The sequence below is a fragment of the Anomaloglossus baeobatrachus genome, chromosome 8 (assembly GCF_048569485.1).
Source record: "Anomaloglossus baeobatrachus isolate aAnoBae1 chromosome 8, aAnoBae1.hap1, whole genome shotgun sequence".
NCBI classification, from domain to species: domain Eukaryota; kingdom Metazoa; phylum Chordata; class Amphibia; order Anura; family Aromobatidae; genus Anomaloglossus; species Anomaloglossus baeobatrachus.
In genome coordinates, this window is record NC_134360.1 from 32,507,756 (window position 1) to 32,532,078 (window position 24,323).

The following is a 24,323-nucleotide window of genomic DNA, read 5'->3' on the forward strand; positions in this document are numbered from 1 at the left end:
CAGCCTGCTCCTCTTGTGCCAGGAATAAGACGCCCAAACATCTGCCATATGGCCGTCTTCTGCCTCTGCCTATACCCTCTGTTCCGTGGCAACACATTGCAATGGACTTCATTACAGACTTGCCCCTGTCCTCCGGTCACACAGTCATATGGGTCGTGGTGGATCGGTTCTCCAAAATGGCTCATTTCGTCCCTATGGCTGGACTGCCCTCAGCCCAGGAACTCGCTGACGCCTACATACAGCACATCTTCCAGCTGCATGGCTTTCCATCCCACATTGTGTCCGACAGAGGGACTCAGTTCACCTCCCGCTTCTGGAGGGCTCTCTGCAAACATCTGGGAGTGACTCTGGACTTTTCTTCAGCCTACCATCCTCAGTCGAATGGCCAAGTGGAACGAGTCAATCAGATCTTGACCTCCTTCTTACGTCACTACGTCAACGCCCATCACGACGACTGGTCCACGCTTCTTCCTTGGGCTGAATTCTCCCAAAACCACCACGTCAGTGAGTCCTCCTCCAGCTCTCCCTTCCATGTTGTTTACGGGCTTCAGCCTTCCGTCCCATTGCCTGTATCCTCTTCCTTGGATGTCCCTGCTGCTGATGCTGTAGCACGTGACTTTGCAACGATTTGGAACTCTGTCAAGACGTCCCTTGGACGTGCTTCCCTTCGGATGAAGAGACACGCAGACAAGAGGCGTCTGGATCCCCCATGTTTCTCTCCAGGAGATCTGGTCTGGCTTGCCTCCAAGTATGTCCGATTGAAGATACCATCTTACAAGCTGGGTCCTCGCTACATCGGGCCGTTTAAAGTCCTCAGCAGAATAAACGAGGTCTCCTACAAGCTGCAGCTCCCGGCCACGATGAGGATACCCAACTCCTTCCACGTCTCCCTGCTCAAGCCGGTTGTCCTTGGTTCCTTCTCCGCTGCTGCCAGTTCGGCTCCTCCTCCTATTGCCGATGACGACATCTATGCGGTAAGGGATATCGTGGCCATGAAAACCGTACGGGGCTGGCAGTTCTTCTTGGTGGACTGGGCGGGGTATGGTCCTGAGGATAGGTCCTGGGAACCCCGGGAGAATGTGGGTACTTCTCTGATACGTGCCTTCCTATCCCGGTTGCGGGGAGGGGGGCGTGGGGGGGGGTACTGTCATGCTCCCCGGGTCCCCTGTCCAGCTCCCCGGCTCCCCTGCCACGCTCTCCGGCTTCCCTGGCTCGCTCCCCGGCTCCTCTGTTCGGCGTTCCCCGCTCCACAGCCTCCAGGCCTCCTCACCTAGGATCCCCAGGCGTCCCGGTCCCCGCTCCCAGCGTCCGCCGGCAGCTTCGCTCCAGCCCGGCTCCCCTGCCTCCTGTTCGCCGCTCCCTGCACTGGCTTCTGGCACCCGGGCCTCGCGCATGCGCGTTAGGGCGCGCGCGCGGTCATTGACCCTTTCTTAAAGGGCCAGCGTCCACAGACAGGATATTGATCACACAGGTACAGGGTATAAAGGGGTGTAATGTCCAAGTGGGCGGGGCCTGTTCTTCGTGTTTCCTAAGCTAGGAGTCAGGTCTCCTTGTGTCTCTGTGATATACTCACCTATCTCTCTTCTAGAGCCACTCCTGCCTCGCCATCCGGTCCTGCCGATTCCCGAACCCCGCACGCTGACTATCTGCCATCTCGTCAGTCTGTACCATCTCTGATCCCTGTGGTGACCCGTCCTCTCGCTCCATCGGTTCCGGACCCTGCCTGACAACATCTCGGCCTCCGAACCTGAGCTCCGTCACCCGGACTACCATCAGTGACTCCGTGGTCCCAGGGACTTCTCCATTCCACTCTTCTGCACGGACTGTCCTGCTACCCGTAGTGCTGCGGCTACCGGACCCCTTGCCTTCATTAAGGTGTTCGGCCCAGTGGATTCACCTCCTGGGTCTGCCCGTCCACCTGGCCCTAACAGTACCCCTAAGGCTGAGTTCACAAGCCCAGGAATCATACTATCAGAACGGATCCAGTAGAAATCCATTGGCAAAAAAGTTCTGCAAACACAACTTTTTTGTCTGTTTTGAAAAGAAAAGATTTTTGCAGGATCCGTTTTTTTAACATGGGAGTCTATGGAAAGCGGATCCATTAACTGATTGCTATTTATCTTCCAGTTGAAACGGATCCAGTAAGCAAAAAACAGATCCTTTAGAAATGAAAGAAAAATGAATGGCTAAAGCAGCAATCAGTTAATGGATCCATTTTACATAGACTCCCGTGTTCAAAAAGCGGATCCTGGAAAAATATTTTTTTCCAAAACGGGCAAAAAAGTTGTGTTTGTAGAACCTTTATACCAACAGATCTCTACAGGATCCGTTCTAACTGGACATGTGAAATCAGCCTAAAGGCCCTATCACACACAGAGATAAATCTGCGGCAGATCTGTGGTTGCAGTGAAATTGTGGACAATCAGTGGCAGGTTTGTGGCTGTGTATAAATGGAACAATATGTCCATGATTTCACTGCAACCACAGATCTGCCAAAGATTTATCTCTGTGTGTGACGGGGCCTTAAGGCCCCTTTCACAAGTCCGTGTTTCCTGTATGTGTGATGTCCGTTTCCACATGCACCAGGGACACGGACACACGTAGACCCATTAAAATCAATGGATCTGCTCACATGTCCGTGTTTTGACTTGAACCATGTGTCCCTGTGGTGCACACGCGTGTCCATTTACTCCACACAGCAACATGTCCTTTTTTGGCCGGCCACATTGATGTCACACAGACCGCACAGTGATGTAATCCATGTGACATCAGTGTGACACGTATCGGAGGACACCCATTCACTAAAATTAAATGGATTTTTATACTTACCTGTCTCCAGCGCTGCTGTTGCTTCCGGGTCCCGCTCATTATGCCTCATGAATATTCACTGCACTTACTAAGGACCCGGAAACAAGTGTGATAGCAGGGCCGGAGACAGGTAATTGTACAAGTTCATGCTGTCCGTGTGCTATCTGGATGTCACACAGATAGTGTGCCGCCCCCACGTCAGCAGCCAGGCTGCTCGGATCCGGATCCACAGTGGCTCGAGGGGTCTCTGGACCCGGGGGTGTCGTGCGGCTCCTCAAACAAAGGGGGTTATTTACAGGGGATGTGTTAGAGTACGTGACGCCACCCATGGTTTGTGGTAATTTGGGAAGTACCACCGCTGCAGTTGGGAGTACCCGGGGCGATGGAATAGGGCAGTAAGGTGTTGGGATCCTCCACGGGTAGGGGGATGCCCCGGGACACGGTGATGGCATTGGGAGGGATGCCGTGGGGAGCGCAGGGGCCACTTTCGTACTCACGCAGTCCATAAAGCTGACACCGACAACTGGATAAACCAAAGTTCTGGATACCGCTGCCGCTGAGGGGAGCTTAGTTCGGGTCCCATCCCCAATGGTGCTGCATGGTGATCCGTGACCTGCCTCCTGGCACTAAGTTACTTCTCTGTTGGTCCCGGTAGTGTGGAACTAGCCGGGTCCCGCTCCCCAGTATGGCTAACTGTGGGAGCTTGCTCTCAGAGTTCACGCTTGGGATTTTCTAGACCCTATTTGTGGAAAGTCCTATCCCCCTTGTTGCGCTAGTACCCTGATTTTGGAGCGGGTGGAGAACGGATCTTGAAGGCTCTGTTCTCGTTGGGTCAATTGTCAGGTTAAAGAACCACAACTGTGATAAACTCACGAGGTAAGATTCATAAGAAACCACCTAAACAAACCTCTAAATAAATATCCTTGAATATTATTCAGTAAAAACAATGTAAGACACCAATGTCAAATAACATATAAAACACATGACAGTGTATTAATGAGAGGCCTAAATGAAGAGCAGAAAAGGCGTGCAGAAATAGGATGATAGTTAGATATGCTCTAGAAGATCTTAGAGGGGCTAGATGATCCTCAATTTCTCCTGCCTAACTGCGGAGGGTATTGTAATGTTTTGAACACCCCCCGCTCCGGGTGGCTGTCCCTTGCTATCCCTGTTCTTCACTGGCCTGAAACCCACCACCAAACCAGGTGCATTGTGTAAGACCAGGACAACGTATAAAAATTTTTGTTGGTTCCTGAACAAGACTGGATTCTATGTTTCAGTCTAGATACTGTATAAACAGCAGTTAGGAAAGAGCTCCTGGGTCCACCAAAGGCCGGTACCCACAGCTTCTCCCGACGCGTTTCCCCCCCTCCTAACTGAATGGTCGGGGGTTCATCAGGGGTAAATATCCAACAGCCTCTCGCTAATACACTGTCATGTGTTTTATATGTTATTTGACATTGGTGTCTTACATTGTTTTTACTGAATAATATTAAAGGATATTTTTTTAGAGGTTTGTTTAGGTGGTTTCTTACCAATTGTCAGGTTGCCTGAAGCTACTCCCTGACCTAGGGACCTAGGGTCCACGTACCCCGTCGTGCCTTGGTCCCAGCCCGGTAATGGTGCAAGGCCGCCGGCTGTCCTCCTCGACAGTTCCGTGCCCCTTGCCACGATCCCCTGCAACTGGGGGTCCAGCTCCTACTAGGCCCAGACCACTGTCTGCCACCTAGTTGCTTCCAAGGAGCCCTGCTCCTTACCTCCTCTCTCCTTCACCTCTAAACTACTTCACCTCTTCAACTGACACTCCTGACCTCCCCTTAACCAACCCCCCAAGTGGGCGACCCTATTCCACTCAGGCCTTCCACTGGTGTGTCTGGTGGGTGTGGTGCAGAGTGTACCTAGGACTTTGATTGACTGCTGTTGGCAACACCGTTAGTTGGGGACCAATAACCAAGGAGGAGGTGGATGTTGAACAGAAAAGCAGATTGCATAATACCCTGTGACAACCTGATAGGCCAGGGCGTCACAATAGCACACGGAGAACACACACAGGGATGCACAGTCGGCTATATGGACCTGCACTATAGACCGTCACTCATGTGCGTTTAATGCACGGACATGTGAAGGCGTCCTAGGAATGCTGGTGTGATTGGAGCAATCTATAGTTAGACTCAGGTGCTGGCTGTATAGCACAGCTGCTACATTCGCTGCATATATCTGTTGAACATTATCAGTTGACTTTACAAGTTGGAACTTGGGTAAAGTGGGACCCCAATGTGCGGTGGTCCCTGGTATTGCCTATGTTCGCTGGGTGCTGGTGGTAGCCCTACTTAGAACGCTTGGACCCCCTGTGTAGACACTACAATATGCCTATGTAAAATAAGCCTAATACATAACCATATAGGGCTTCCATAGATATACATGGGGTTTATACTGTTCCTTTCTCTTTCTATGGTTCCAATTTTTTGGTGCATGTAGTATGGTTGTGCACTGAACCTGTACAACTGAGGGTCCAAAAAATTATGTACTTCTGGAACTGATCTATGCAAAGACCTTAGGCGCCATTCCACCCTAGAGCTTTGAGCATGGAGGCTGGAGATAAATGAAGCGCTTGTGCTCTTTTTCCCGTAAGAAGAGCCATTTGAAATGTACAATATGCCTCATATACTGTTGTTGTGTGGAGCTGTTGTGTGTGTGGCACCCCTGTGGCTTCAGTCGCCACAGGGTACTGCACCTCACTTAAGGTGCAGTATTCATCTTGGGTAAGGAGGGGGTTAATGACCGGTGTTTCCACATTCCACCTTACATACAGCTTAGGTGCCTTTTCACTGAGGACTGGACTAGGGTAGATAGAGTGGTGGCCATCACGAAGCATGGGACTTTCCCGGTCACTAGGACAACCACTTGGGGGGCGGGCACCACTTGGGGTAGAAGTAGGAGCAACCTTGACACAATCTTCAGTTAAGTCGGGACTTCAGTTCTGGTGACACGACACCACTTTCTTTTCTCTCTTCTTCAAGGGGCCCAAGGCTTGGAGCTAGAAGCTCAGCCCGGTTTCCTCACTTCTGACGGGGCATCCCTTAGGAAAGGACACTTTCAAGCACAGGTGGCTACCGCTAATTTACCCGGGATTGGCTGGAGCCCAACACGGCGAAGACCAGCACCTCCCGGGTAACCCACGGACAGTGAGTAAAGACCTGGAACCGCAACTACTGTGTCTGTCCCTTTCATTGCCGGCGCCGACACCCCGCGCTTCGGTGCCAACGGCCACTTCTACCTCCATGATCCTCCCTGGGGCCTAGCTTCACCTGCGGGAAGCTGAACCATCCCAGATGTGACATCACCCGCCTCAGAGGACTACGACCGCAGTGGTGGATAATCCCTGGCCGCATACCGCAGGTGGCGTCATGAGACAACTCCCAACATCCTTCATCCTCTATCACCCATTCATCACCCCTTCCTTTTATTGTACACCTCGGGGCCATGAAGCCAGGCAGGGCCACCTGTGACATCCCGGACCCGACATCACCGGCCTGGTGACGAGTAACGTTTAACCCCTGCCCCGTGGGTGCTATATGTGCATGAGTCCTTCAGTTGCTCATATATACCGCCGTCCGCCCCTAAAGTCAATTTGTTGGGTGTTTCTATCCTCAATTATATAGAATTAGCAGCGAGGACAATTAATTATCAGTGAGCACTTACTTTATGAGTTAATGGATGACAGTCATCCCCTTCATCGCCAAGAGGAGTGCACATCCGTAAGCTTCGTATCCAGAGGCTGACGGCGCAGCACATCCCTCCTCCGCACTGTAGATCCCTTTCACACGCCTGAAAGTAATAAAAAAAACCGTAATAAATTAATGTCTAAAGGAACACCGCTGTTTATAGTCCTTGTACTGCAAACAAAGAAAAAACAACTACAAAAACATTTTGCCATCAAAAGAATTTTACTGCATAAAGTGAATGGAGAATTTCTTGCTTACAATATCGCTATATCCTCTAAAAAGGTAAAAAAAAAAGAATGAAATACCATACAACACGCGATATATAACGGAGCCATGTAAGGTCAATATCACATCATACTTTATCTTTTGTATTATGGCCACAAAGACTCAAACTCACACGGTTCTGAACAAAAGTAGAATATTGAATGTTCAATGTGTATTCATAAAAACAACTAGGAAAAGGCAGACACGTTCATGAAGAAGCCACCATCTTCTGTTTATGGCTAGCGGAAAAGTAAAGTACCGTATATTAAAAACACAAAAAAAAGTTTGATAATGCTTTTCACCCATTTCATATCACTATCTATTGTGTGTGTATATATATATATATATATATATATATATATAAAAAAATTAAAAAAAATATATATATATCTATATATATATACTGTATACAGTATATGTATAGATCTATATATCTATCTACAGTGGGGAAAACAAGTATTTAGTCAGCCTCCAATTGTGCAGGTTCTCCCACTTATAAAGATGAGATTTGCCTGTAATTGACGTCATAGGTGACCACAACTATGAGAGACAAAAGGAGAAAACAAATCCAGAAAATCACTGCGTCTGATTTGGCAAGATTTATTTTGCAAATTATGGTGGAAAATAAGTATTTGGTCAATAACAAAAGTTCTTCTCAGTATTTTGTTCTATATCCTTTGTTGGCAATGACAGAGGTGAGACGTTTTCTGTAAGTCTTCACAAGGTTGGCGGTATGTTGGCCCATTCCTCCATGCAGATCTGCTCCAGAGCAGTGATGTTTTGGGCCTGTCGCTGGGCAACACGGACTTTCAACTCCCTCCATAGGTTTTCTATGGGGTTGAGATCTGGAGACTGGCTAGGCCACTCCAGGACCTTCATATGCTTCTTACAAAGTCACTCCTTCATTGCCTTGGCAGTGTGTTTGGGATCATTATCATGCTGAAAGACCCAGCCACGTTTCATCTTCAATGCCCTTGCTGATGAAAGGAAATTTGCACTCATAATATCACCATACATGGCCCCATCAATTCTTTCATGTACACGGATCAGTCGTCCTGGTCCCTTTGTAGAAAAACAGTCGCAAAGCATGATGTTGCCACCCCCATGCTTCACAGTAGGTATGGTGTTCTTTGGATGCAACTCAGCATTTTGTCTCCTGCAAACACGATGAGTTGTGTTTCTACCAAACAATTCTACTTTTGTTTCATCAGACCATATGACATTCTCCCAATACTCTTTTGGATAATGTAAATGCTCTCTAGCAAACTTTAGATGGGCCCGGACATGTACTGGCTTAATCAGGGGAACACGTCTGGCACTGCAGGATCTGAGTCTCTGGCGGCGTAATGTGTTACTGATGGTAGCCTTTGTCACGGTGGTCCCAGCTCTATGCAGGTCATTCACTAGGTCCCTCTGTGTGGTTCTGGGATTTTTGCTCACTATTCTTGTAATCATTTTGACCCCATGGGGTGAGATCTTGCGTGGATCCGCAGATCGAGGGAGATTATCAGTGGTCTTGTATGTCTTCCATTTTCTTATTATTGCTCCCACTCTTGATTTCATCACACCAAGCTGCTTGCCTATTGCAGATTCAGTCTTCCCAGCCTGGTGCAGGGATACAATTTTGTTTCTGGTGTCCTTCAACAGCTCCTTGGTCTTCACCATAGTGGAGTTTGGAGTGGGACTGTTTGAGGTTGTGGACAGGGGTCTTTTATACTGATAAGTTCAAACAAGTGCCATTATTACAGGTAATGAGTGGAGGACAGAGGAGCCTCTTAATGAAGAAGCTACAGGTCTGTGAGAGCCAGAAATCTTGCATGTTTTTAGATGACTAAATACTTATTTTATACCATCATTTGCAAAAAAAACTTGTCAATCAGACGCGGTGATTTTCTGGATTTGTTTTCTCATTTTGTCTCATACAGTAGTTGTGGTCACCTGTGATGTCACTTACAGGCAAATCTCATGTTTATAAGTGGGAAAACTTGCACATTTGGGGGCTGACTAAATACTTTTTTTCTCTCACTATATATACAGCCATATGAAAAAGTTTGGGCACCCCTATTAATGTTAACCTTTTTTCTTTATAACAATTTGGGGTTTTGCTGTTTCAGTTTCATATATCTAATAACTGTTGGACTGAGTAATATTTCTGGATTGAAATGAGGTTTATTGTACTAACAGAAAATGTGCAATCCGCATTTAAACAAAATTTGACAGGTGCAAAAGTATGGGCACCTCAACATAAAAGTGACATTAATATTTTGTAGATCCTCCTTTTGCACAAATCACAGCCTCTAGTCGCTTCCAGTAGCTTTTAATGAGTTCCTGGATCCTGGATGAAGGTATATTTGACCATTCCTGTTTACAAAACAATTCCAGTTCAGTTAAGTTTGATGGTCGCCGAGCATGGACAGCCGCTTCACATCATCCCACAGATTTTCAATGATATTCAGGTCTGGGGACTGGGATGGCCATTCCAGAACATTGTAATTGTTCCTCTGCATGAATGCCTGAGTAGATTTGGAGCGGTGTTTTGGATCATTGTCTTGCTGAAATATCCATCCCCTGCGTAACTTCAACTTCGTCACTGATTCTTGCATATTATTGTCAAGAATCTGCTGATACAGAGTTGAATCCATGTGACCCTCAACTTTAACAAGATTCCCGGTGCCGGCATTGGCCACACAGCCCCAAAGCATGATGGAACCTCCACCAAATTTTACTGTGGGTAGCAAGTGCTTTTCTTGGAATGCCGTGTTTTTTTGCCTCCATGCATAACGCCTTTTTGTATGACCAAACAACTCAATCTTTGTTTCATCAGTCCACAGGACCTTCTTCCAAAATGTAACTGGCTTGTCCAAATGTGCTTTTGCATACCTCAGGCGACGCTGTTTGTGGCGTGCTTGCAGAAACGGCTTCTTTCGCATCACTCTCCCATACAGCTTCTCCTTGTGCAACGTGCGCTGTATTGTTGACCGATGCACATTGACACCATCTGCAGCAAGATGATGCTGCAGGTCTTTGGAGGTGGTGTGTGGATTGTCCTTGACTGTTCTCACCATTCTTCTTCTCTGCCTTTCTGATATTTTTCTTGGCCTGCCACTTCTGGGCGTAACAAGAATTGTACCTGTGTTCTTCCATTTCCTTACTATGTTCCTCACAATGGAAACTGACAGGTTAAATCTCTGAGACAACTTTCTTTATCCTTCCCCTGAACAACTATGTTGAATAATCTTTGTTTTCAGATCATTTGAGAGTTGTTTTGAGGAGCCCATGATGCCACTCTTCATAGGAGATTCAAATAGGAGAACAACTTGCAAGTGGCCACCTTAAATACCTTTTCTCATGATTGGATGCACCTGCCTATGAAGTGCAAAGCTCAATGAGGTTACAAAAACAATTTAGTGCTTTAGTAAGTCAGTAAAAAGTAGTTAGGAGTGTTCAAATCAAGAAATTGATAAGGGTGCCCATACTTTTGCACCGGTCAAATTTTGTTTAAATGCGGATTGCACATTTTCTGTTAGTACAATAAACCTCATTCAATCCAGAAATATTACTCAGTCCATCAGTTATTAGATATATGAAACTGAAATAGCAAAAACCCAAATTGTTATAAAGAAAAAAGGTTAACATTAATAGGGGTGCCCAAACTTTTTCATATCACTGTATGTATACATATATATATATATATATATATATATATATATATATATATATATATATATATATGAGTATATATATGTATATATATAGTATATACTACAGTTCAAAAGTTTGGGGTCACCCAGACAATTTTGTGTTTTCCATGAAAAATCATGCTTTTATTTATCAGATAAGTTGCATAATGAATAGAGAATATCGTCCAGACATTGACGAGGTTAGAAATAATGATTTTTACTTGAAATAATAATTTTCTCTTCACACTTTGCTTTCGGCACAGAATGCTCCTTTGCAGCAATTCCAGCTTTGCAGACCTTTGGCATTCTAGCTGTTAATTTGCGGAGGTAATCTGGAGATATTTCGCCCCATGCTTCCCCCTCCCACAAGTTGGATTGGCTTGATGGCCACTCTTTGCACCATACGGTCAAGCTGCTCCCACAACAGCTCTATAGGGTTGAGGTCTGGTGACTGGGCTGCCACTCCATTACAGATAGAATGCCTGCTGCTGCTTCTTCCCTAATAGCTCATGCATAATTTGGAGGGGTGCTTTGGGTCATTGTCCTGTTGTAGGATGAAATTGGCTCCAATCAAGCGCTGTCCACAGGGTATGGCATGGCGTTGTAAAATGGAGTGATAGCCTTCCTTATTCAAAATCCCTTTTACATTGTACAAATCTCCCACTTTACCAGCACCAAAGCAACCCCAGACCATCACATTACCTCCACCATGCTTGACAGATGGCGTCAGGCAGTCTTCCAGCATCTTTTCAGCAGTTCTGCGTCTCACAAATGTTCTTCTGTGTGATCCAAACACCTCAAACTTCGATTCATCTGTCCATAACACTTTTTTCCAATCTTCCTCTGTCCAATGTCTGTGTTCTTTTGCCCATATTAATATTTTCCTTTTATTACCCAGTCTCAGATATGGCTTCTTTTTTGCCATTCTGCCCTGAAGGCCGGCATCCCGGAGTCGCCTCTTCACTGTAGACATTGACACTGGCGTTTTGCAGCTACTATTTAATGAAGCTGCCAGTTGAGGACCTGTGAGGCATCGATTTCTCACACTAGAGACTCTAATGTCCTTGTCTTGTTGCTCAGTTGTGCAGCGCGGCCTCACACTTCTCTTTCTACTCTGGTTAGAGCCTGTTTGTGCTCTCCTCTGGAGGGAATAGTCCTCGCCGTTGTAGGAAATCTTCAGTTTCTTGGCAATTTCTCGCATGGAATATCCTTCATTTCTAAGAACAAGAATAGACTGTCGAGTTTCACATGAAAGTTCTCTTTTTCTGGCCATTTTGAGAGTTTAATGGAACCAACAACTGTAATGCTCCAGATTCTCAACTAGCTCAAAGGAAGGTCAGTTTTATAGCTTCTCTAATCAGCAAAACTGTTTTCAGCTGTGCTAACATACTTGCACAATAGCTTTCAAGAGATTTCTAAACATCCATTAGCCTTCTAACACAGTTAGCAAACACAATGTACCATTAGAACACTGGAGTGGCGGTTGTTGGAAATGGGCCTCTATATACTATATACTATATATATATATGTAGATATTGCATTACAAACCTGACATTTGCAGCGAGAATAGTCATTTACCACATCAACAATGTATAGAGTGGATTTCTGTTTCATTTAAGGTTAGCCTCATTGGAAAAAAATGTACTTTTCTTTTATAAATAAGGAAATATCTAAGTGACCCTAAACGATTGAACTGCAGTATATATATATATATATATATATATACTGTATATACACATACACACACACACACTATCTTTATATCGCCATTAAGCCTAATGCTAACCTCCTACTTCTTGCTGTACAGGAAGCCATAAACATATAGGCAGCAATAGACTTACTCTGACTCCTTGATTTATATGGAAGTATTTTCTAGGCCCAGAGGAGGAGGTGGGCTGTGACATCATCTATTGTGAATGGTGGATCTTGTGTTATCTCCTGTATATAGTCGTGCTATCAGTGATGGCAAAGGGGGAGGTGAGCTGTATTATTACCTATTGTGAATGGTGGATCCTGTGCTATCTACTGTATATAGAGGTGTTATCAGTCATTGTACAGGAGGGGGAGGAAGTGTGCTGTGACATCACCTATTGTGCATGGTGGATCCTCTGTTTGCTCCTGCATATAGAGGTGTTATCATTCATTGTACAGGAGGAGGAGATGAGCTTGTAAGCAGGTGAATTGGTTGTCGCTTTCCCCCTGAAGACACCAATCATGAAGTTGTAAGGTGAATAATGTCTTGGATCATTAGGGAAGTAATGTGCCATGCTAATTGTGATGTAATGTATAATATGTCGCAGTGTTGTGTGTGTCTTGCCAGACTGTAGGGCAAGAAAAAGTTAATGGTTGGGACTAGCCTATAGTGGGAGGGGTTAGCATGCAGGGACTGATATGGTTTCCTGTTTGAAGATCAGATAGGGCCCAGCTTGTCACAGAAACAGACCTATGGTCTGAATAATTGCCAAGGCGCATGCAGTGTGTTACCTGTAATAAGAGAAATGTGACGGGGACAGTGATATCGTGCTCCTAAGCAATGACTGAGACACATGATGAACAACAGTATCAGGTCTAGGAGCTGACCAAAGAACAGAGGGACCCGATATGGAGGGTGTGGAGAGAGAACGTCTAGTAGCAAGGCCCAGAGTAACTTACAGCTCCTTAAAGGTAATGGGCCAAGACGATATAGTCCATGGGATGAAGTGAGGGTCCCAGGCGGGCGTTCTCTCAGCATCAATTAGCTTCAAGCTTGAGTTTGGCCATGTTGGTGATGGCGAACTCACTCCTGTAGGTGGGAAAGGTGGAGAATTACCGTAGATTACGTCCATGAACTGTACTGTGGTGATAGGTCGGGTTGTACTGAACAGAGCAAGACCTGTGAAGACAGGAACAACCCAGGAGGAAGTGGAGAAGGTGAGTCCAATGAAACGTACGAGAGGTTACGTACCCGCTATCTGGTCCTGGAGAGCCAAAGCCATGTGAATGGTGCATCCTGTGGTATCTACTGTATATAGAGGTGTTATCAGTCTTTATACAGAAGGAGGAGGAGGTGAGCTGTGACATCACCTATTGTGAGTGGTGGATCCTGTGGTACCTACTGTATATAGAGATGTTATCAGTCATTATACAGGAGGAGGTAAGCTGTGACATCACCTATTGTGAGTGGGGGATCCTGTGGTATCTACTGTAGATAGAGGTGTTATCAGTCATTATACAGGAGGAGGAGGTGAGCTGGGACATCACCTATTGAGAATGGTGGATCCTGTGGTATCTACTGTATATAGAGATATTATCAGTCTTTATACAGGAGGAGGAGGTGAGCTGTGATATCACCTATTGTGATTGGTGGACCCTGTGGTATCTACTGTGGATAGAGGTGTTATCAGTCTTTATACAGGAGGAGGAGGTGAGCTGTGATATCACCTATTGTGAACGGTGGATCCTGTGGTATCTACTGTATATAGAGGTGTTATCAGTCTATATACAGGAAAAGGAGGTGAGCTGTGATATCACCTATTGTGATTGATGGATCCTGTGGTATCTACTGTATATAGAAGTGTTATCAGTCTATATACAGGAGGAGGAGGTGAGCTGTGATATCACCTATTGTGATTGATGGATCCTGTGGTATCTACAGTATATAGAAGTGTTATCAGTCTATATACAGGAGGAGGAGGTGAGCTGTGATATCACCTATTGTGATTGATGGATCCTGTGGTATCTACTGTATATAGAGGTGTTATCAGTCTATATACAGGAAAAGGAGGTGAGCTGTGATATCACCTATTGTGATTGATGGATCCTGTGGTATCTACTGTATATAGAAGTGTTATCAGTCTATATACAGGAGGAGGAGGTGAGCTGTGATATCACCTATTGTGATTGATGGATCCTGTGGTATCTACTGTATATAGAGGTGTTATCAGTCTTTATACAGGAGGAGGTGAGCTGTGATATCACCCATTGTGAATGGTGGATCCTGTGTTATCTACTGTATATAGAGGTTTTATCAGTCTTTATACAGGAGGAGGAGGTGAGCTGTGATATCACCCATTGTGAATGGTGGATCCTGTGGTATCTACTGTATATAGAGGTGTTATCAGTCTTTATACAGGAGGAGGTGAGCTGTGATATCACCCATTGTGAATGGTGGATCCTGTGTTATCTACTGTATATAGAGGTTTTATCAGTCTTTATACAGGAGGAGGAGGTGAGCTGGGACATCACCTATTGAGAATGGTGGATCCTGTGGTATCTACTGTATATAAAGGTGTTATCAGTCGTTGTACAGGAGGAGCAGGTGACCTGTGACATCACCTTTTGTGACTGGTGGATCCAATGTTATCTAATGTACTGTATATAGAGGTGTTATCAGTCATTGTTCAGGAGGAGGAGGAGGTGAGCTGCAACATCACCTAATTTGAACAGTACTGTACATAGAAGTTATCTGTCATTGAAATGGTGGGAGAGGAGTTGTTATATTGCCTATGATGGATGGTGCATCTACTGCAAATAGTGGTGTTACCTTTCATTGTTATATTGTCTGTGGTGATATACAGTTAGGTCCAGAAATATTTGGACAGTGACACAATTTTCGCGAGTTGGGCTCTGCATGCCACCACATTGGATTTGAAATGAAACCTCTACAACAGAATTCAAGTGCAGATTGTAACGTTTAATTTGATGGTTTGAACAAAAATATCTGATAGAAATTGTAGGAATTGTTACATTTCTTTACAAACACTCCACATTTTAGGAGGTCAAAAGTAATTGGACAAATAAACCAAACCCAAACAAAATATTTTTATTTTCAATATTTTGTTGCGAATCCTTTGGAGGCAATCACTGCCTTAAGTCTGGAACCCATGGACATCACCAAACGCTGGGTTTCCTCCTTCTTAATGCTTTGCCAGGCCTTTACAGCCACAGCCTTCAGGTCTTGCTTGTTTGTGGGTCTTTCCGTCTTAAGTCTGGATTTGAGCAAGTGAAATGCATGCTCAATTGGGTTAAGATCTGGTGATTGACTTGGCCATTGCAGAATGTTCCACTTTTTTGCACTCATGAACTCCTGGGTAGCTTTGGCTGTATGCTTGGGGTCATTGTCCATCTGTACTATGAAGCGCCGTCCGATCAACTTTGCGGCATTTGGCTGAATCTGGGCTGAAAGTATATCCCGGTACACTTCAGAATTCATCCGGCTACTCTTGTCTGCTGTTATGTCATCAATAAACACAAGTGACCCAGTGCCATTGAAAGCCATGCATGCCCATGCCATCACGTTGCCTCCACCATGTTTTACAGAGGATGTGGTGTGCCTTGGATCATGTGCCGTTCCCTTTCTTCTCCATACTTTTTTCTTCCCATCATTCTGGTACAGGTTGATCTTGGTCTCATCTGTCCATAGAATACTTTTCCAGAACTGAGCTGGCTTCATGAGGTGTTTTTCAGCAAATGTAACTCTGGCCTGTCTATTTTTGGAATTGATGAATGGTTTGCATCTAGATGTGAACCCTTTGTATTTACTTTCATGGAGTCTTCTCTTTACTGTTGACTTAGAGACAGATACACCTACTTCACTGAGAGTGTTCTGGACTTCAGTTGATGTTGTGAACGGGTTCTTCTTCACCAAAGAAAGTATGCGGCGATCATCCACCACTGTTGTCATCCGTGGACGCCCAGGCCTTTTTGAGTTCCCAAGCTCACCAGTCAATTCCTTTTTTCTCAGAATGTACCCGACTGTTGATTTTGCTACTCCAAGCATGTCTGCTATCTCTCTGATGGATTTTTTCTTTTTTTTCAGCCTCAGGATGTTCTGCTTCACCTCAATTGAGAGTTCCTTAGACCGCATGTTGTCTGGTCACAGCAACAGCTTCCAAATGCAAAACCACACACCTGTAATCAACCCCAGACCTTTTAACTACTTCATTGATTACAGGTTAACGAGGGAGACGCCTTCAGAGTTAATTGCAGCCCTTAGAGTCCCTTGTCCAATTACTTTTGGTCCCTTGAAAAAGAGGAGGCTATGCATTACAGAGCTATGATTCCTAAACCCTTTCTCCGATTTGGATGTGAAAACTCTCATATTGCAGCTGGGAGTGTGCACTTTCAGCCCATATTATATATAGAATTGTATTTCTGAACATGTTTTTGTAAACAGCTAAAATAACAAAACTTGTGCACTGTCCAAATATTTCTGGCCCTAACTGTATATAGATAGAAATGGTAAATGGAAAAAAAAAAACAATTTACACATTTTCTGTAAAAACCTGATTTACATATATAGGCCACAATCCATTTATTGTGGTTAAATAGGATCTGCCTCTTTAGCATTGATACAACAGACGTTACCTGACTGCTGTAGTCAATCACGTTTTCAAGTACGGAATGTTACCTCTGAGGTCAGTGATTGACTGCAGCGTTAAGTTGTAGCTATTTTTTTTTATTTTAGATCAATCCCTGGGCAAATGGTATGGAAAAATCCCTTTAATGGAGGAAAGCTGCAGCACTAGACGGAGCCTAGTGACAGGTGCGGCATCTTGGCGATTTCTTCTTCCATCCATGCACATCTCATGTAAAGTAATGAGAGTATATCAGACGCAATATGTAAAGCGGAATTCCAGGAAACCACTGACGCCTGTACAAACACCATGAATACGCCGGGAACACTTTATCCGATCTGTGCAACGTTTCCTCCCCACATCACGCAATATATTACAGTAATGGCCGCTCACATTACACAAATAACCCAATAATGAAGAATTGGCCATTAACTCATTCATTACTGGTCTGAAAATCAAAACTGTCCCTAAGTTCTCTCTTTCTCTTCCTGTTCCTGACCCATCTCTGACTCCTGCATTATTTTCAGTAGTGATGTTCCCAGCTTTTCAACAGACTAAAATTATTAATATAATATATATATATATATATATATATATATATATATATATATATATATTTATATATATATATATATTATTAATATATTATATATTATATTATATATATATTAATATAATGTATATTAATCTACTATATGACCTATTCTAATGTCTAATGTTCTTCTTTCAACTCTACTGTCTTGTCAATTAAGTAATTCATGTTATTATTTAAGTTGTGCTGCTGTGATACCATCATTTCCCACGGGATCAATAAAGTGTATAATATCGTATCATATATAATGAACAGTTAACATACGAAAGTTTACAGACGAAATAATGGTTGGTAAATGCCTGAATTAACTGAGATTCAATGCATGTTATTATTAATAGGACCTTTCTTTAGACACAGGGTAATGGAGGAGGAGGTGAGCTGTGATATCACAAATTCTGAATGGTGGATCACATGTTACCTACTGTTTATAGAGGTGTTACCAGTCATTGTAAAAGAGGAGGAGGTGAGCTGTGATATCACCTATTGTGAATGGTGGATCACATGTTACCTACTGTATATAGAGATGTTACCAGCATTGTACAAGAGGAGGAGGTGAGCTGTGATATCACCTATTGTGAATGGTGGATCACATGTTACCTACTGTATATAGAGGTGTTACCAGTCATTGTACAAGAGGGGGAGGTGAGCTGTGATATCACAAATTCTGAATGGTGGATCACGCGATACCTACTGTATATAGAGGTGTTATCAGTCATTGTACAACAGGAAGAGGTGAGCTGTGATATCACCTATTGTGAATGGTGGATCACATGTTACCTACTGTATATAGAGGTGTTACCAGTCATTGTACAAGAGGGGGAGGTGAGCTGTGATATCACCTATTGTGAATGGTGGATTCTGTGTTACTTACTGTATATAGAGGTGTTATCAGTCATTATACAGGAGGAGAAGGAGGTGAGCTGTGACATCACCTATTGTGAATGGTGGATTCTGTGTTACTTACTGTATATAGAGGTGTTATCAGTCATTATACAGGAGGGGAAGGAGGTGAGCTGTGACATCACCTATTGTGAATGGTGGATCTTATGTTATCTGTCATAGTACAGGAGGAGGAGAAGGTGAACTATGATATCACCTATTGTGAATGGGGTGGTTCCTGTGTTAAGTACTATATAGAGAGATTAACAGCTTTACAGGAGGAGGAGGTGAGCTGTGACATCCTCTATGGTGGATGATGTGTTATCTACTGTACATAGAGGTGTTTTCAGTCATTGTACAGGAGTGCAGGAGGTGAGCTGTGACATTACCTATTGTGGATGGTAGATCCTGACTTATACAGTGTATATAGAGGTGATATCAGTCATTGTACAGAAGGAGGAGGTGAGCTGTGATATCACCTACTATGAATGGTGGATCTTGTGTTACCTACTGTATATAGAGGTGTTATCAGTCATTGAACAGGAGGGAGAGGAAGTGAGCTGCAACATCACCTAATATGAATGGTGGATCAAGTATTTTCTACTGTATATAGAAGTTATTCATCATTTGGGAGAAGGTGAGCTGTGATTTCTCCTATTGTGAGTGAATGGTGAGTCCTGTGTTAAGTACTATATAGAGAGATTATCAGCTGTACAGAAAGAGGAGGTGAACTGTGACATCACCTATGGTCAATAGTGGATCCTGTGTTATCTACTGTATATAGAGGTGTTGTCAGTCAGAGTACAGAAGAGGGAGGAGGTGAGCTGTGACATCACCTATTGTGGTTGGTGGATCCTGTGTAATATACTTTATCTAGAGGTGATATAAGTCATTGTACAGAAGGAGGAGCAGGTGAGCTGTGATATCACCTACTATGAAAGGGGGATCTTGTGTTACCTACTGTATATAAAGGTGTTATCAGTCACTGAACAGGAGGGAGAGGAAGTGAGCTGCAACATCACCTAATATTGTGATAAAATGGTGGATCCGGTGTTTTCTACTGTATATAGAAGTTATTCATCATTTGGGAGAAGGTGAGCTGTGATAGTGCCAATTCTGAATCTACCACTTAAATCTGCCCATTCTATATTCCTGCGAGATCGCATTGCATATTTTTCTCATTCAGGGTGTACACAAAGCTGGATGTGAGCATCTGATAAGTATTGTAGGTGTTGTCACTTACCATAAATAAATAATAAATAATAATAACGAATAATATTAATTAATAACTAATTCAATTAAATAATACAATACAAAATAAAAATGAGTCAATAAAAATAACATAAATAACCCTAGAAATTGCTAAATTGAATACAAAATTCTAATAGTGATTCTATCACATATCTGCAATCACAGACCTAAAGAAATTAGAGAGAAATTATGGGACTGATGGAAAAATAGTAGCATCATATTTTATTTTATTATTTTATCTATGATTGAATTTTACTGCATTATTACTGAAAAATCATCATATTTCTAACAGCTATTTAGTGATTGCAGCTTAGTGTGTTAATATTACCTCCGGAATTGCTTTATAGTCAAAGTAACATTGTTTTCTCTGACCGAAATGATCCCAAATCCGGGATTTAGCCGAGACACGGACATCGGGATTTATTTTTTTAACTATCCAAAAATATGTTTGCTTGATTTTTTACAGAAAATGCTAATGTAGATCCATGACGTAGATCCACAGACCCCGTGAAATCACGGTTGATTTGGATTTGAGACCACCATTACTCTATTTCCTTGGGTTTGCCCGCTAGATAAATATTAATTCAGAATGTTGCTCTTTTATTGCTTCGCTTTGTTTTTGTTGGTATTTTATGTATTTTTTATTTTGTGTGTGGATTAATTAAGGCTCACAAACCCTCAAAGTAGAGATAATTGGTTTTAAAAACCCTCCTGGAGAATTGAAACACCCTTCAATTGAGGACGTCGAGTCAAGCAGGAGGCTACTACATCTACACTGAGGCAATGGAAAACCCTTGTCAGCTGGTGGTTGCTACCATTAACCATTAAAAAAATGGTAAATCCGGGGAGGAAATTCCCACATAATAAAAAAATAGGGACGCACATTTAGTATGAGTCAATATAGACCCACATATGAATAATAGAGGACGAGAGGCCAAACTAGACTTGGTAGTAAGTCTAAGTACCAGTGTTGAGACTATTAGTTAGAAGAATAAACCTTAAAATAAATCAACAGACCCATTAACCCAGTCGGATTTTGTTATTCTTCAGTTTGCAATTGTGGAGTTACAAGTGGGTTTTTGGTATCATGGAGAAACTGCACCAATGTCAAAACCAAATACCTGGCGTCTGGCTCAAGAGAGCATATCATGGGATCCCATTGCATTTGGGTATTGGTGAGCTATGGAGGACATCTAAGGTCACCAATCTCAAAACCAAATGCCTAGCTTCTGGGTCAAGAGAGCATGTTGTGGGATCCCATTGCATTTGGGTGTTGGAGAGCTATGGAGGACATCTAAGATCACCAATGTCAAAGCCAGATGCTTAGCTTCTGGGTCAAGAGAGCATGTAGTGGGATCCCCCATTGCATTTGGGTGTTGGAGAGCTATGGAGGACATCTAAGACCACCAATGTCAAAACCAGATGCTTAGCTTCTGGGTCAAGAGAGCATGTAGTGGGATCCCCCATTGCATTTGGGTGTTGGAGAGCTATGGAGGACATCTAAGACCACCAATGTCAAAACCAGATGCTTCACTTCTGGGTCAAGAGAGCATGTTGTGCGATGCCATTGCATTTGGGTGTTGGAGAGCTATGGAGGACATCTAAGATCACCAATGTCAAAACCAGATGCTTAGCTTCTGGGTCAAGAGAGCATGTAGTGGGATCCCCCATTGCATTTGGGTGTTGGAGAGCTATGGAGGACATCTAAGACCACCAATGTCAAATCCAGATGCTTCACTTCTGGGTCAAGAGAGCATGTTGTGGGATCCCATTGCATTTGGGTATTGGAGAGGTATGGAGGACATCTAAGATCACCAATGTCAAAACCAAATGCCTAGCTTCTGGGTCAAGAAAGCATGTCGTGGGATCCCATTGCATTTGGGTATTGGAGAACAATGAAGGACCTCTAAAATCACCAATGTCAAAACCAAATGCCTAGCTTCTGGGTCAGGAGAGCATGTCATGGGATCCGATTGCATTTGAGTGTTTGAGAGCTATGGAGGACATCTAAGATCACCAATGTCAAAACCAAATGCCTAGCTTTTGGGTGAAGAGAGCATGTCGTGGGATCCCATTGAATTTGGGTTGGAGAACTATGGAGGACCTCTAAGATCAGCTACCTATGTTTCCAGACAAAAGCCAAGGACCACAGACATCACATGTGACCTATGAACTCATCTTCTTTAGTATACAACAGTTGTAGGACTATTGAATGAAATAATGCTCCTATTCTGTTTGGGATAGAATACATTATTGATTCTTCCTCAAACCTGTTTCCCCCTAAGTTCTTTGAATACAAGACTACGCTTGCTATCTCTTGTAGTTCCTTAAATGAATAACGTATGGAAAAGTGTACCATGGCTCAGTGGTTAGAACTATTGCTTTGCAGCTCTTGGGTTCTGAGTTCAAATCCTACCAAGGACAACATCTACAAGGAGTTTGTATGTTCTCCCTATTTTTGCGTGAGTTTCCTCCAGGTTGTCCGGCTTCCTCCTACACTCCAAAGACCATACTGATAGGGAAATTACATTGTGAGCCACAGTGGAGACAGTGATGCCAAAATCTTTGATGCGCTATGGAATTAATGGTGCTCTATAAGTGCATGAAATAAATCAATTGAAAAAAAAAACCCATAGTACATAAATAAAGTCCCCAGAAAGTTCTAATGATGACAGACCACTTGTCCTTCAGCCAAAATAAAATCCTTAGGGCATTAGAAACAACATATGGACCTTTGGCATCAGATGGATTCAAAGAAAAAGACCTAGAAGAACTATAAGGGGGAACAGACTATCATGAAAACCAAAGAGAAAACCCCAACCAAAGAGAGGACACTCAAGAAAAACTATATTTGTTTGATCATGAGGAACCTATCGGTCTTGATTGAACTTACTGGTAATTCCTCTACGAGAGGGACCATCAAGAATTGCACTGAAAAGTTACCTGGAAAAATAGGGATAGTAAATGGTAAAACTAAAAACCTTGACTAGATTAGGGATGGTCTTCTCAAAGACCTCATATGAAGACAGAACGCCCAAGAAAAACTATATTTGCATGATCATGAGGAACCTATCGGTCTCGATAGAAGTTCATGGTAATCCCTCTACGAGAGGGACCATCAAAAATAGCACTGAAAAGCTACCTGGAAAAATAGGGATAGAAAATGGTGAAACTAAAAACCTTGACTAGATTTTGGTTGTTCTTACAAAGAAAGTGTCCAGTGTGTAAGAAAAGACCTCAACTTAAGATAGGACACTCAAGAATTTGTATGATCATGAGGAACCTATCGGTCTTGATAGAGCTTCATGGTAATCCCTCTACGAGAAAGACCATCAAAAATAGCACTGAAAAGCTACCTGGAAAAATAGGGATAGGGACTTGGTGAAACTAAAAATCTTGACTAGATTAGGGATGGTCTTCTCAATGAAAGTGTCCAGTGTGTAAGAAAAGACCTCACATGAAGACAGGACATTCTAGAAATGCTATCACCGGGAGCCTAACAGACCTGATTGAATGTAATAGAAATACCTGTTTGAGGCCACCACCAAAAATTACATTGAAAAATGGTCGCCTAGGAGTATTGTCTACTACAAGAAATATAACTAATTATGGTCTAGATTAAAGTTCTTCTCAAATAAGGTGGCCGATAAATATAACATAGGGTGAAACTAAAAACCTGGTCTAGATTAGCTAGTGGTCTTCTCACAATGGTAATCTTTTGGAGATGTGTCTTTGTACTTACCCCGGTGATGACTGCAGCTTCTCCAGATGTTAGAATCAGGAAAGCACCAAAGACGAGTGATAGTAACTGTACTTTTCTCATAATAATTATGAAGATGGAGATGGGAATGATATATATCCCAGTGAAGCTCCTTGCGGAATTTCACGTTGAGCCCAGATGCTCAACAGATGAACCGATGTTGAGTAGATGATAGGTCTTGAGGAGAAGACTTGATGGTGGTGGCTTTTCAGGAGAAGAAGAAAGTGTGTTCTGGCTCGGTCACTTACTCCAGTCACTTGAGCTGTTATAAAGCTCGGCTTGCCATTCAAACCATCCTCCATGACTCAGAGAGAGCAAGATAAAGCTCAGCACAGCGATGTGGTAGGTGCCAATCACAGAGTAAGAGGCAAGCAGCAAATTCCGCACCCACACCCCATAGCCCCATCGCTTCTCTTCATTGGCTATAGGAGAAATTAGCAGCAGAAGTCGCAGTTCTGAGAAGTGGAGTTTACAAGGTTATTTCATTTCTGTTTCCACGCTCACCCCTCTTCAGCTCAAGTGGTGATGTGAATGGGGAAGCAAAATAGCATGCAGAAGAAGAGGCTCCGGAGGTGGCACCGTAGTGGCTGCACCCCGGGGCATTGTGATCGGAAATTACCAGCAGCTCTCCGAATACAAGCTTTATTTATCCACATGCATATTCACTTAGAATGAAAAAATTGCAAAGCCCATTTTTGAATAGCATTGCCTTCCCGTCAGCTACATATCATTACTTCAATAGAATCTATCTATCTATTGTAAGAACTTGTACACTTTATATACAATATTACAATATATGCTCTGCTTTGATGAGCCTATGCCTACACTTTAAGGAATTGCAAAAATAGGTATTATAGGATTGTGTGTATCTTGTAGAAATGAAATAAAGAGGTGATTCTACCAGAAGAATAGTGAATGCAGCTCTGGAGTAAACTGCAGGATGTAATATGAGATCACTGATCAATGACTCTATATAATATATAGGAATAGATCCCTCTCTGTGTAATGACTATATAATATATAGGAATA

General features: G+C 43.3%; 1 protein-coding gene across 1 annotated transcript in view; it reads right to left on the bottom strand.

Moving 5' to 3' along the window:
- The window catches only part of PROK2 (prokineticin 2), a 47,930-nt gene extending 24,349 nt beyond the window's left edge, over window positions 1-23,581 (bottom strand). Inside the window, exons 1-2 of the mRNA XM_075320708.1 lie at window positions 23,277-23,581; window positions 6,511-6,636 (exon numbers count right to left, since the gene is read on the bottom strand). Of these exons, the coding sequence (XP_075176823.1) occupies window positions 6,511-6,636; window positions 23,277-23,357 (207 nt within the window). The 5' untranslated portion in view covers window positions 23,358-23,581. The remainder of the gene's footprint in view (window positions 1-6,510; window positions 6,637-23,276) is intronic.
- Between the last annotated feature and the right edge of the window lie 742 nt (window positions 23,582-24,323).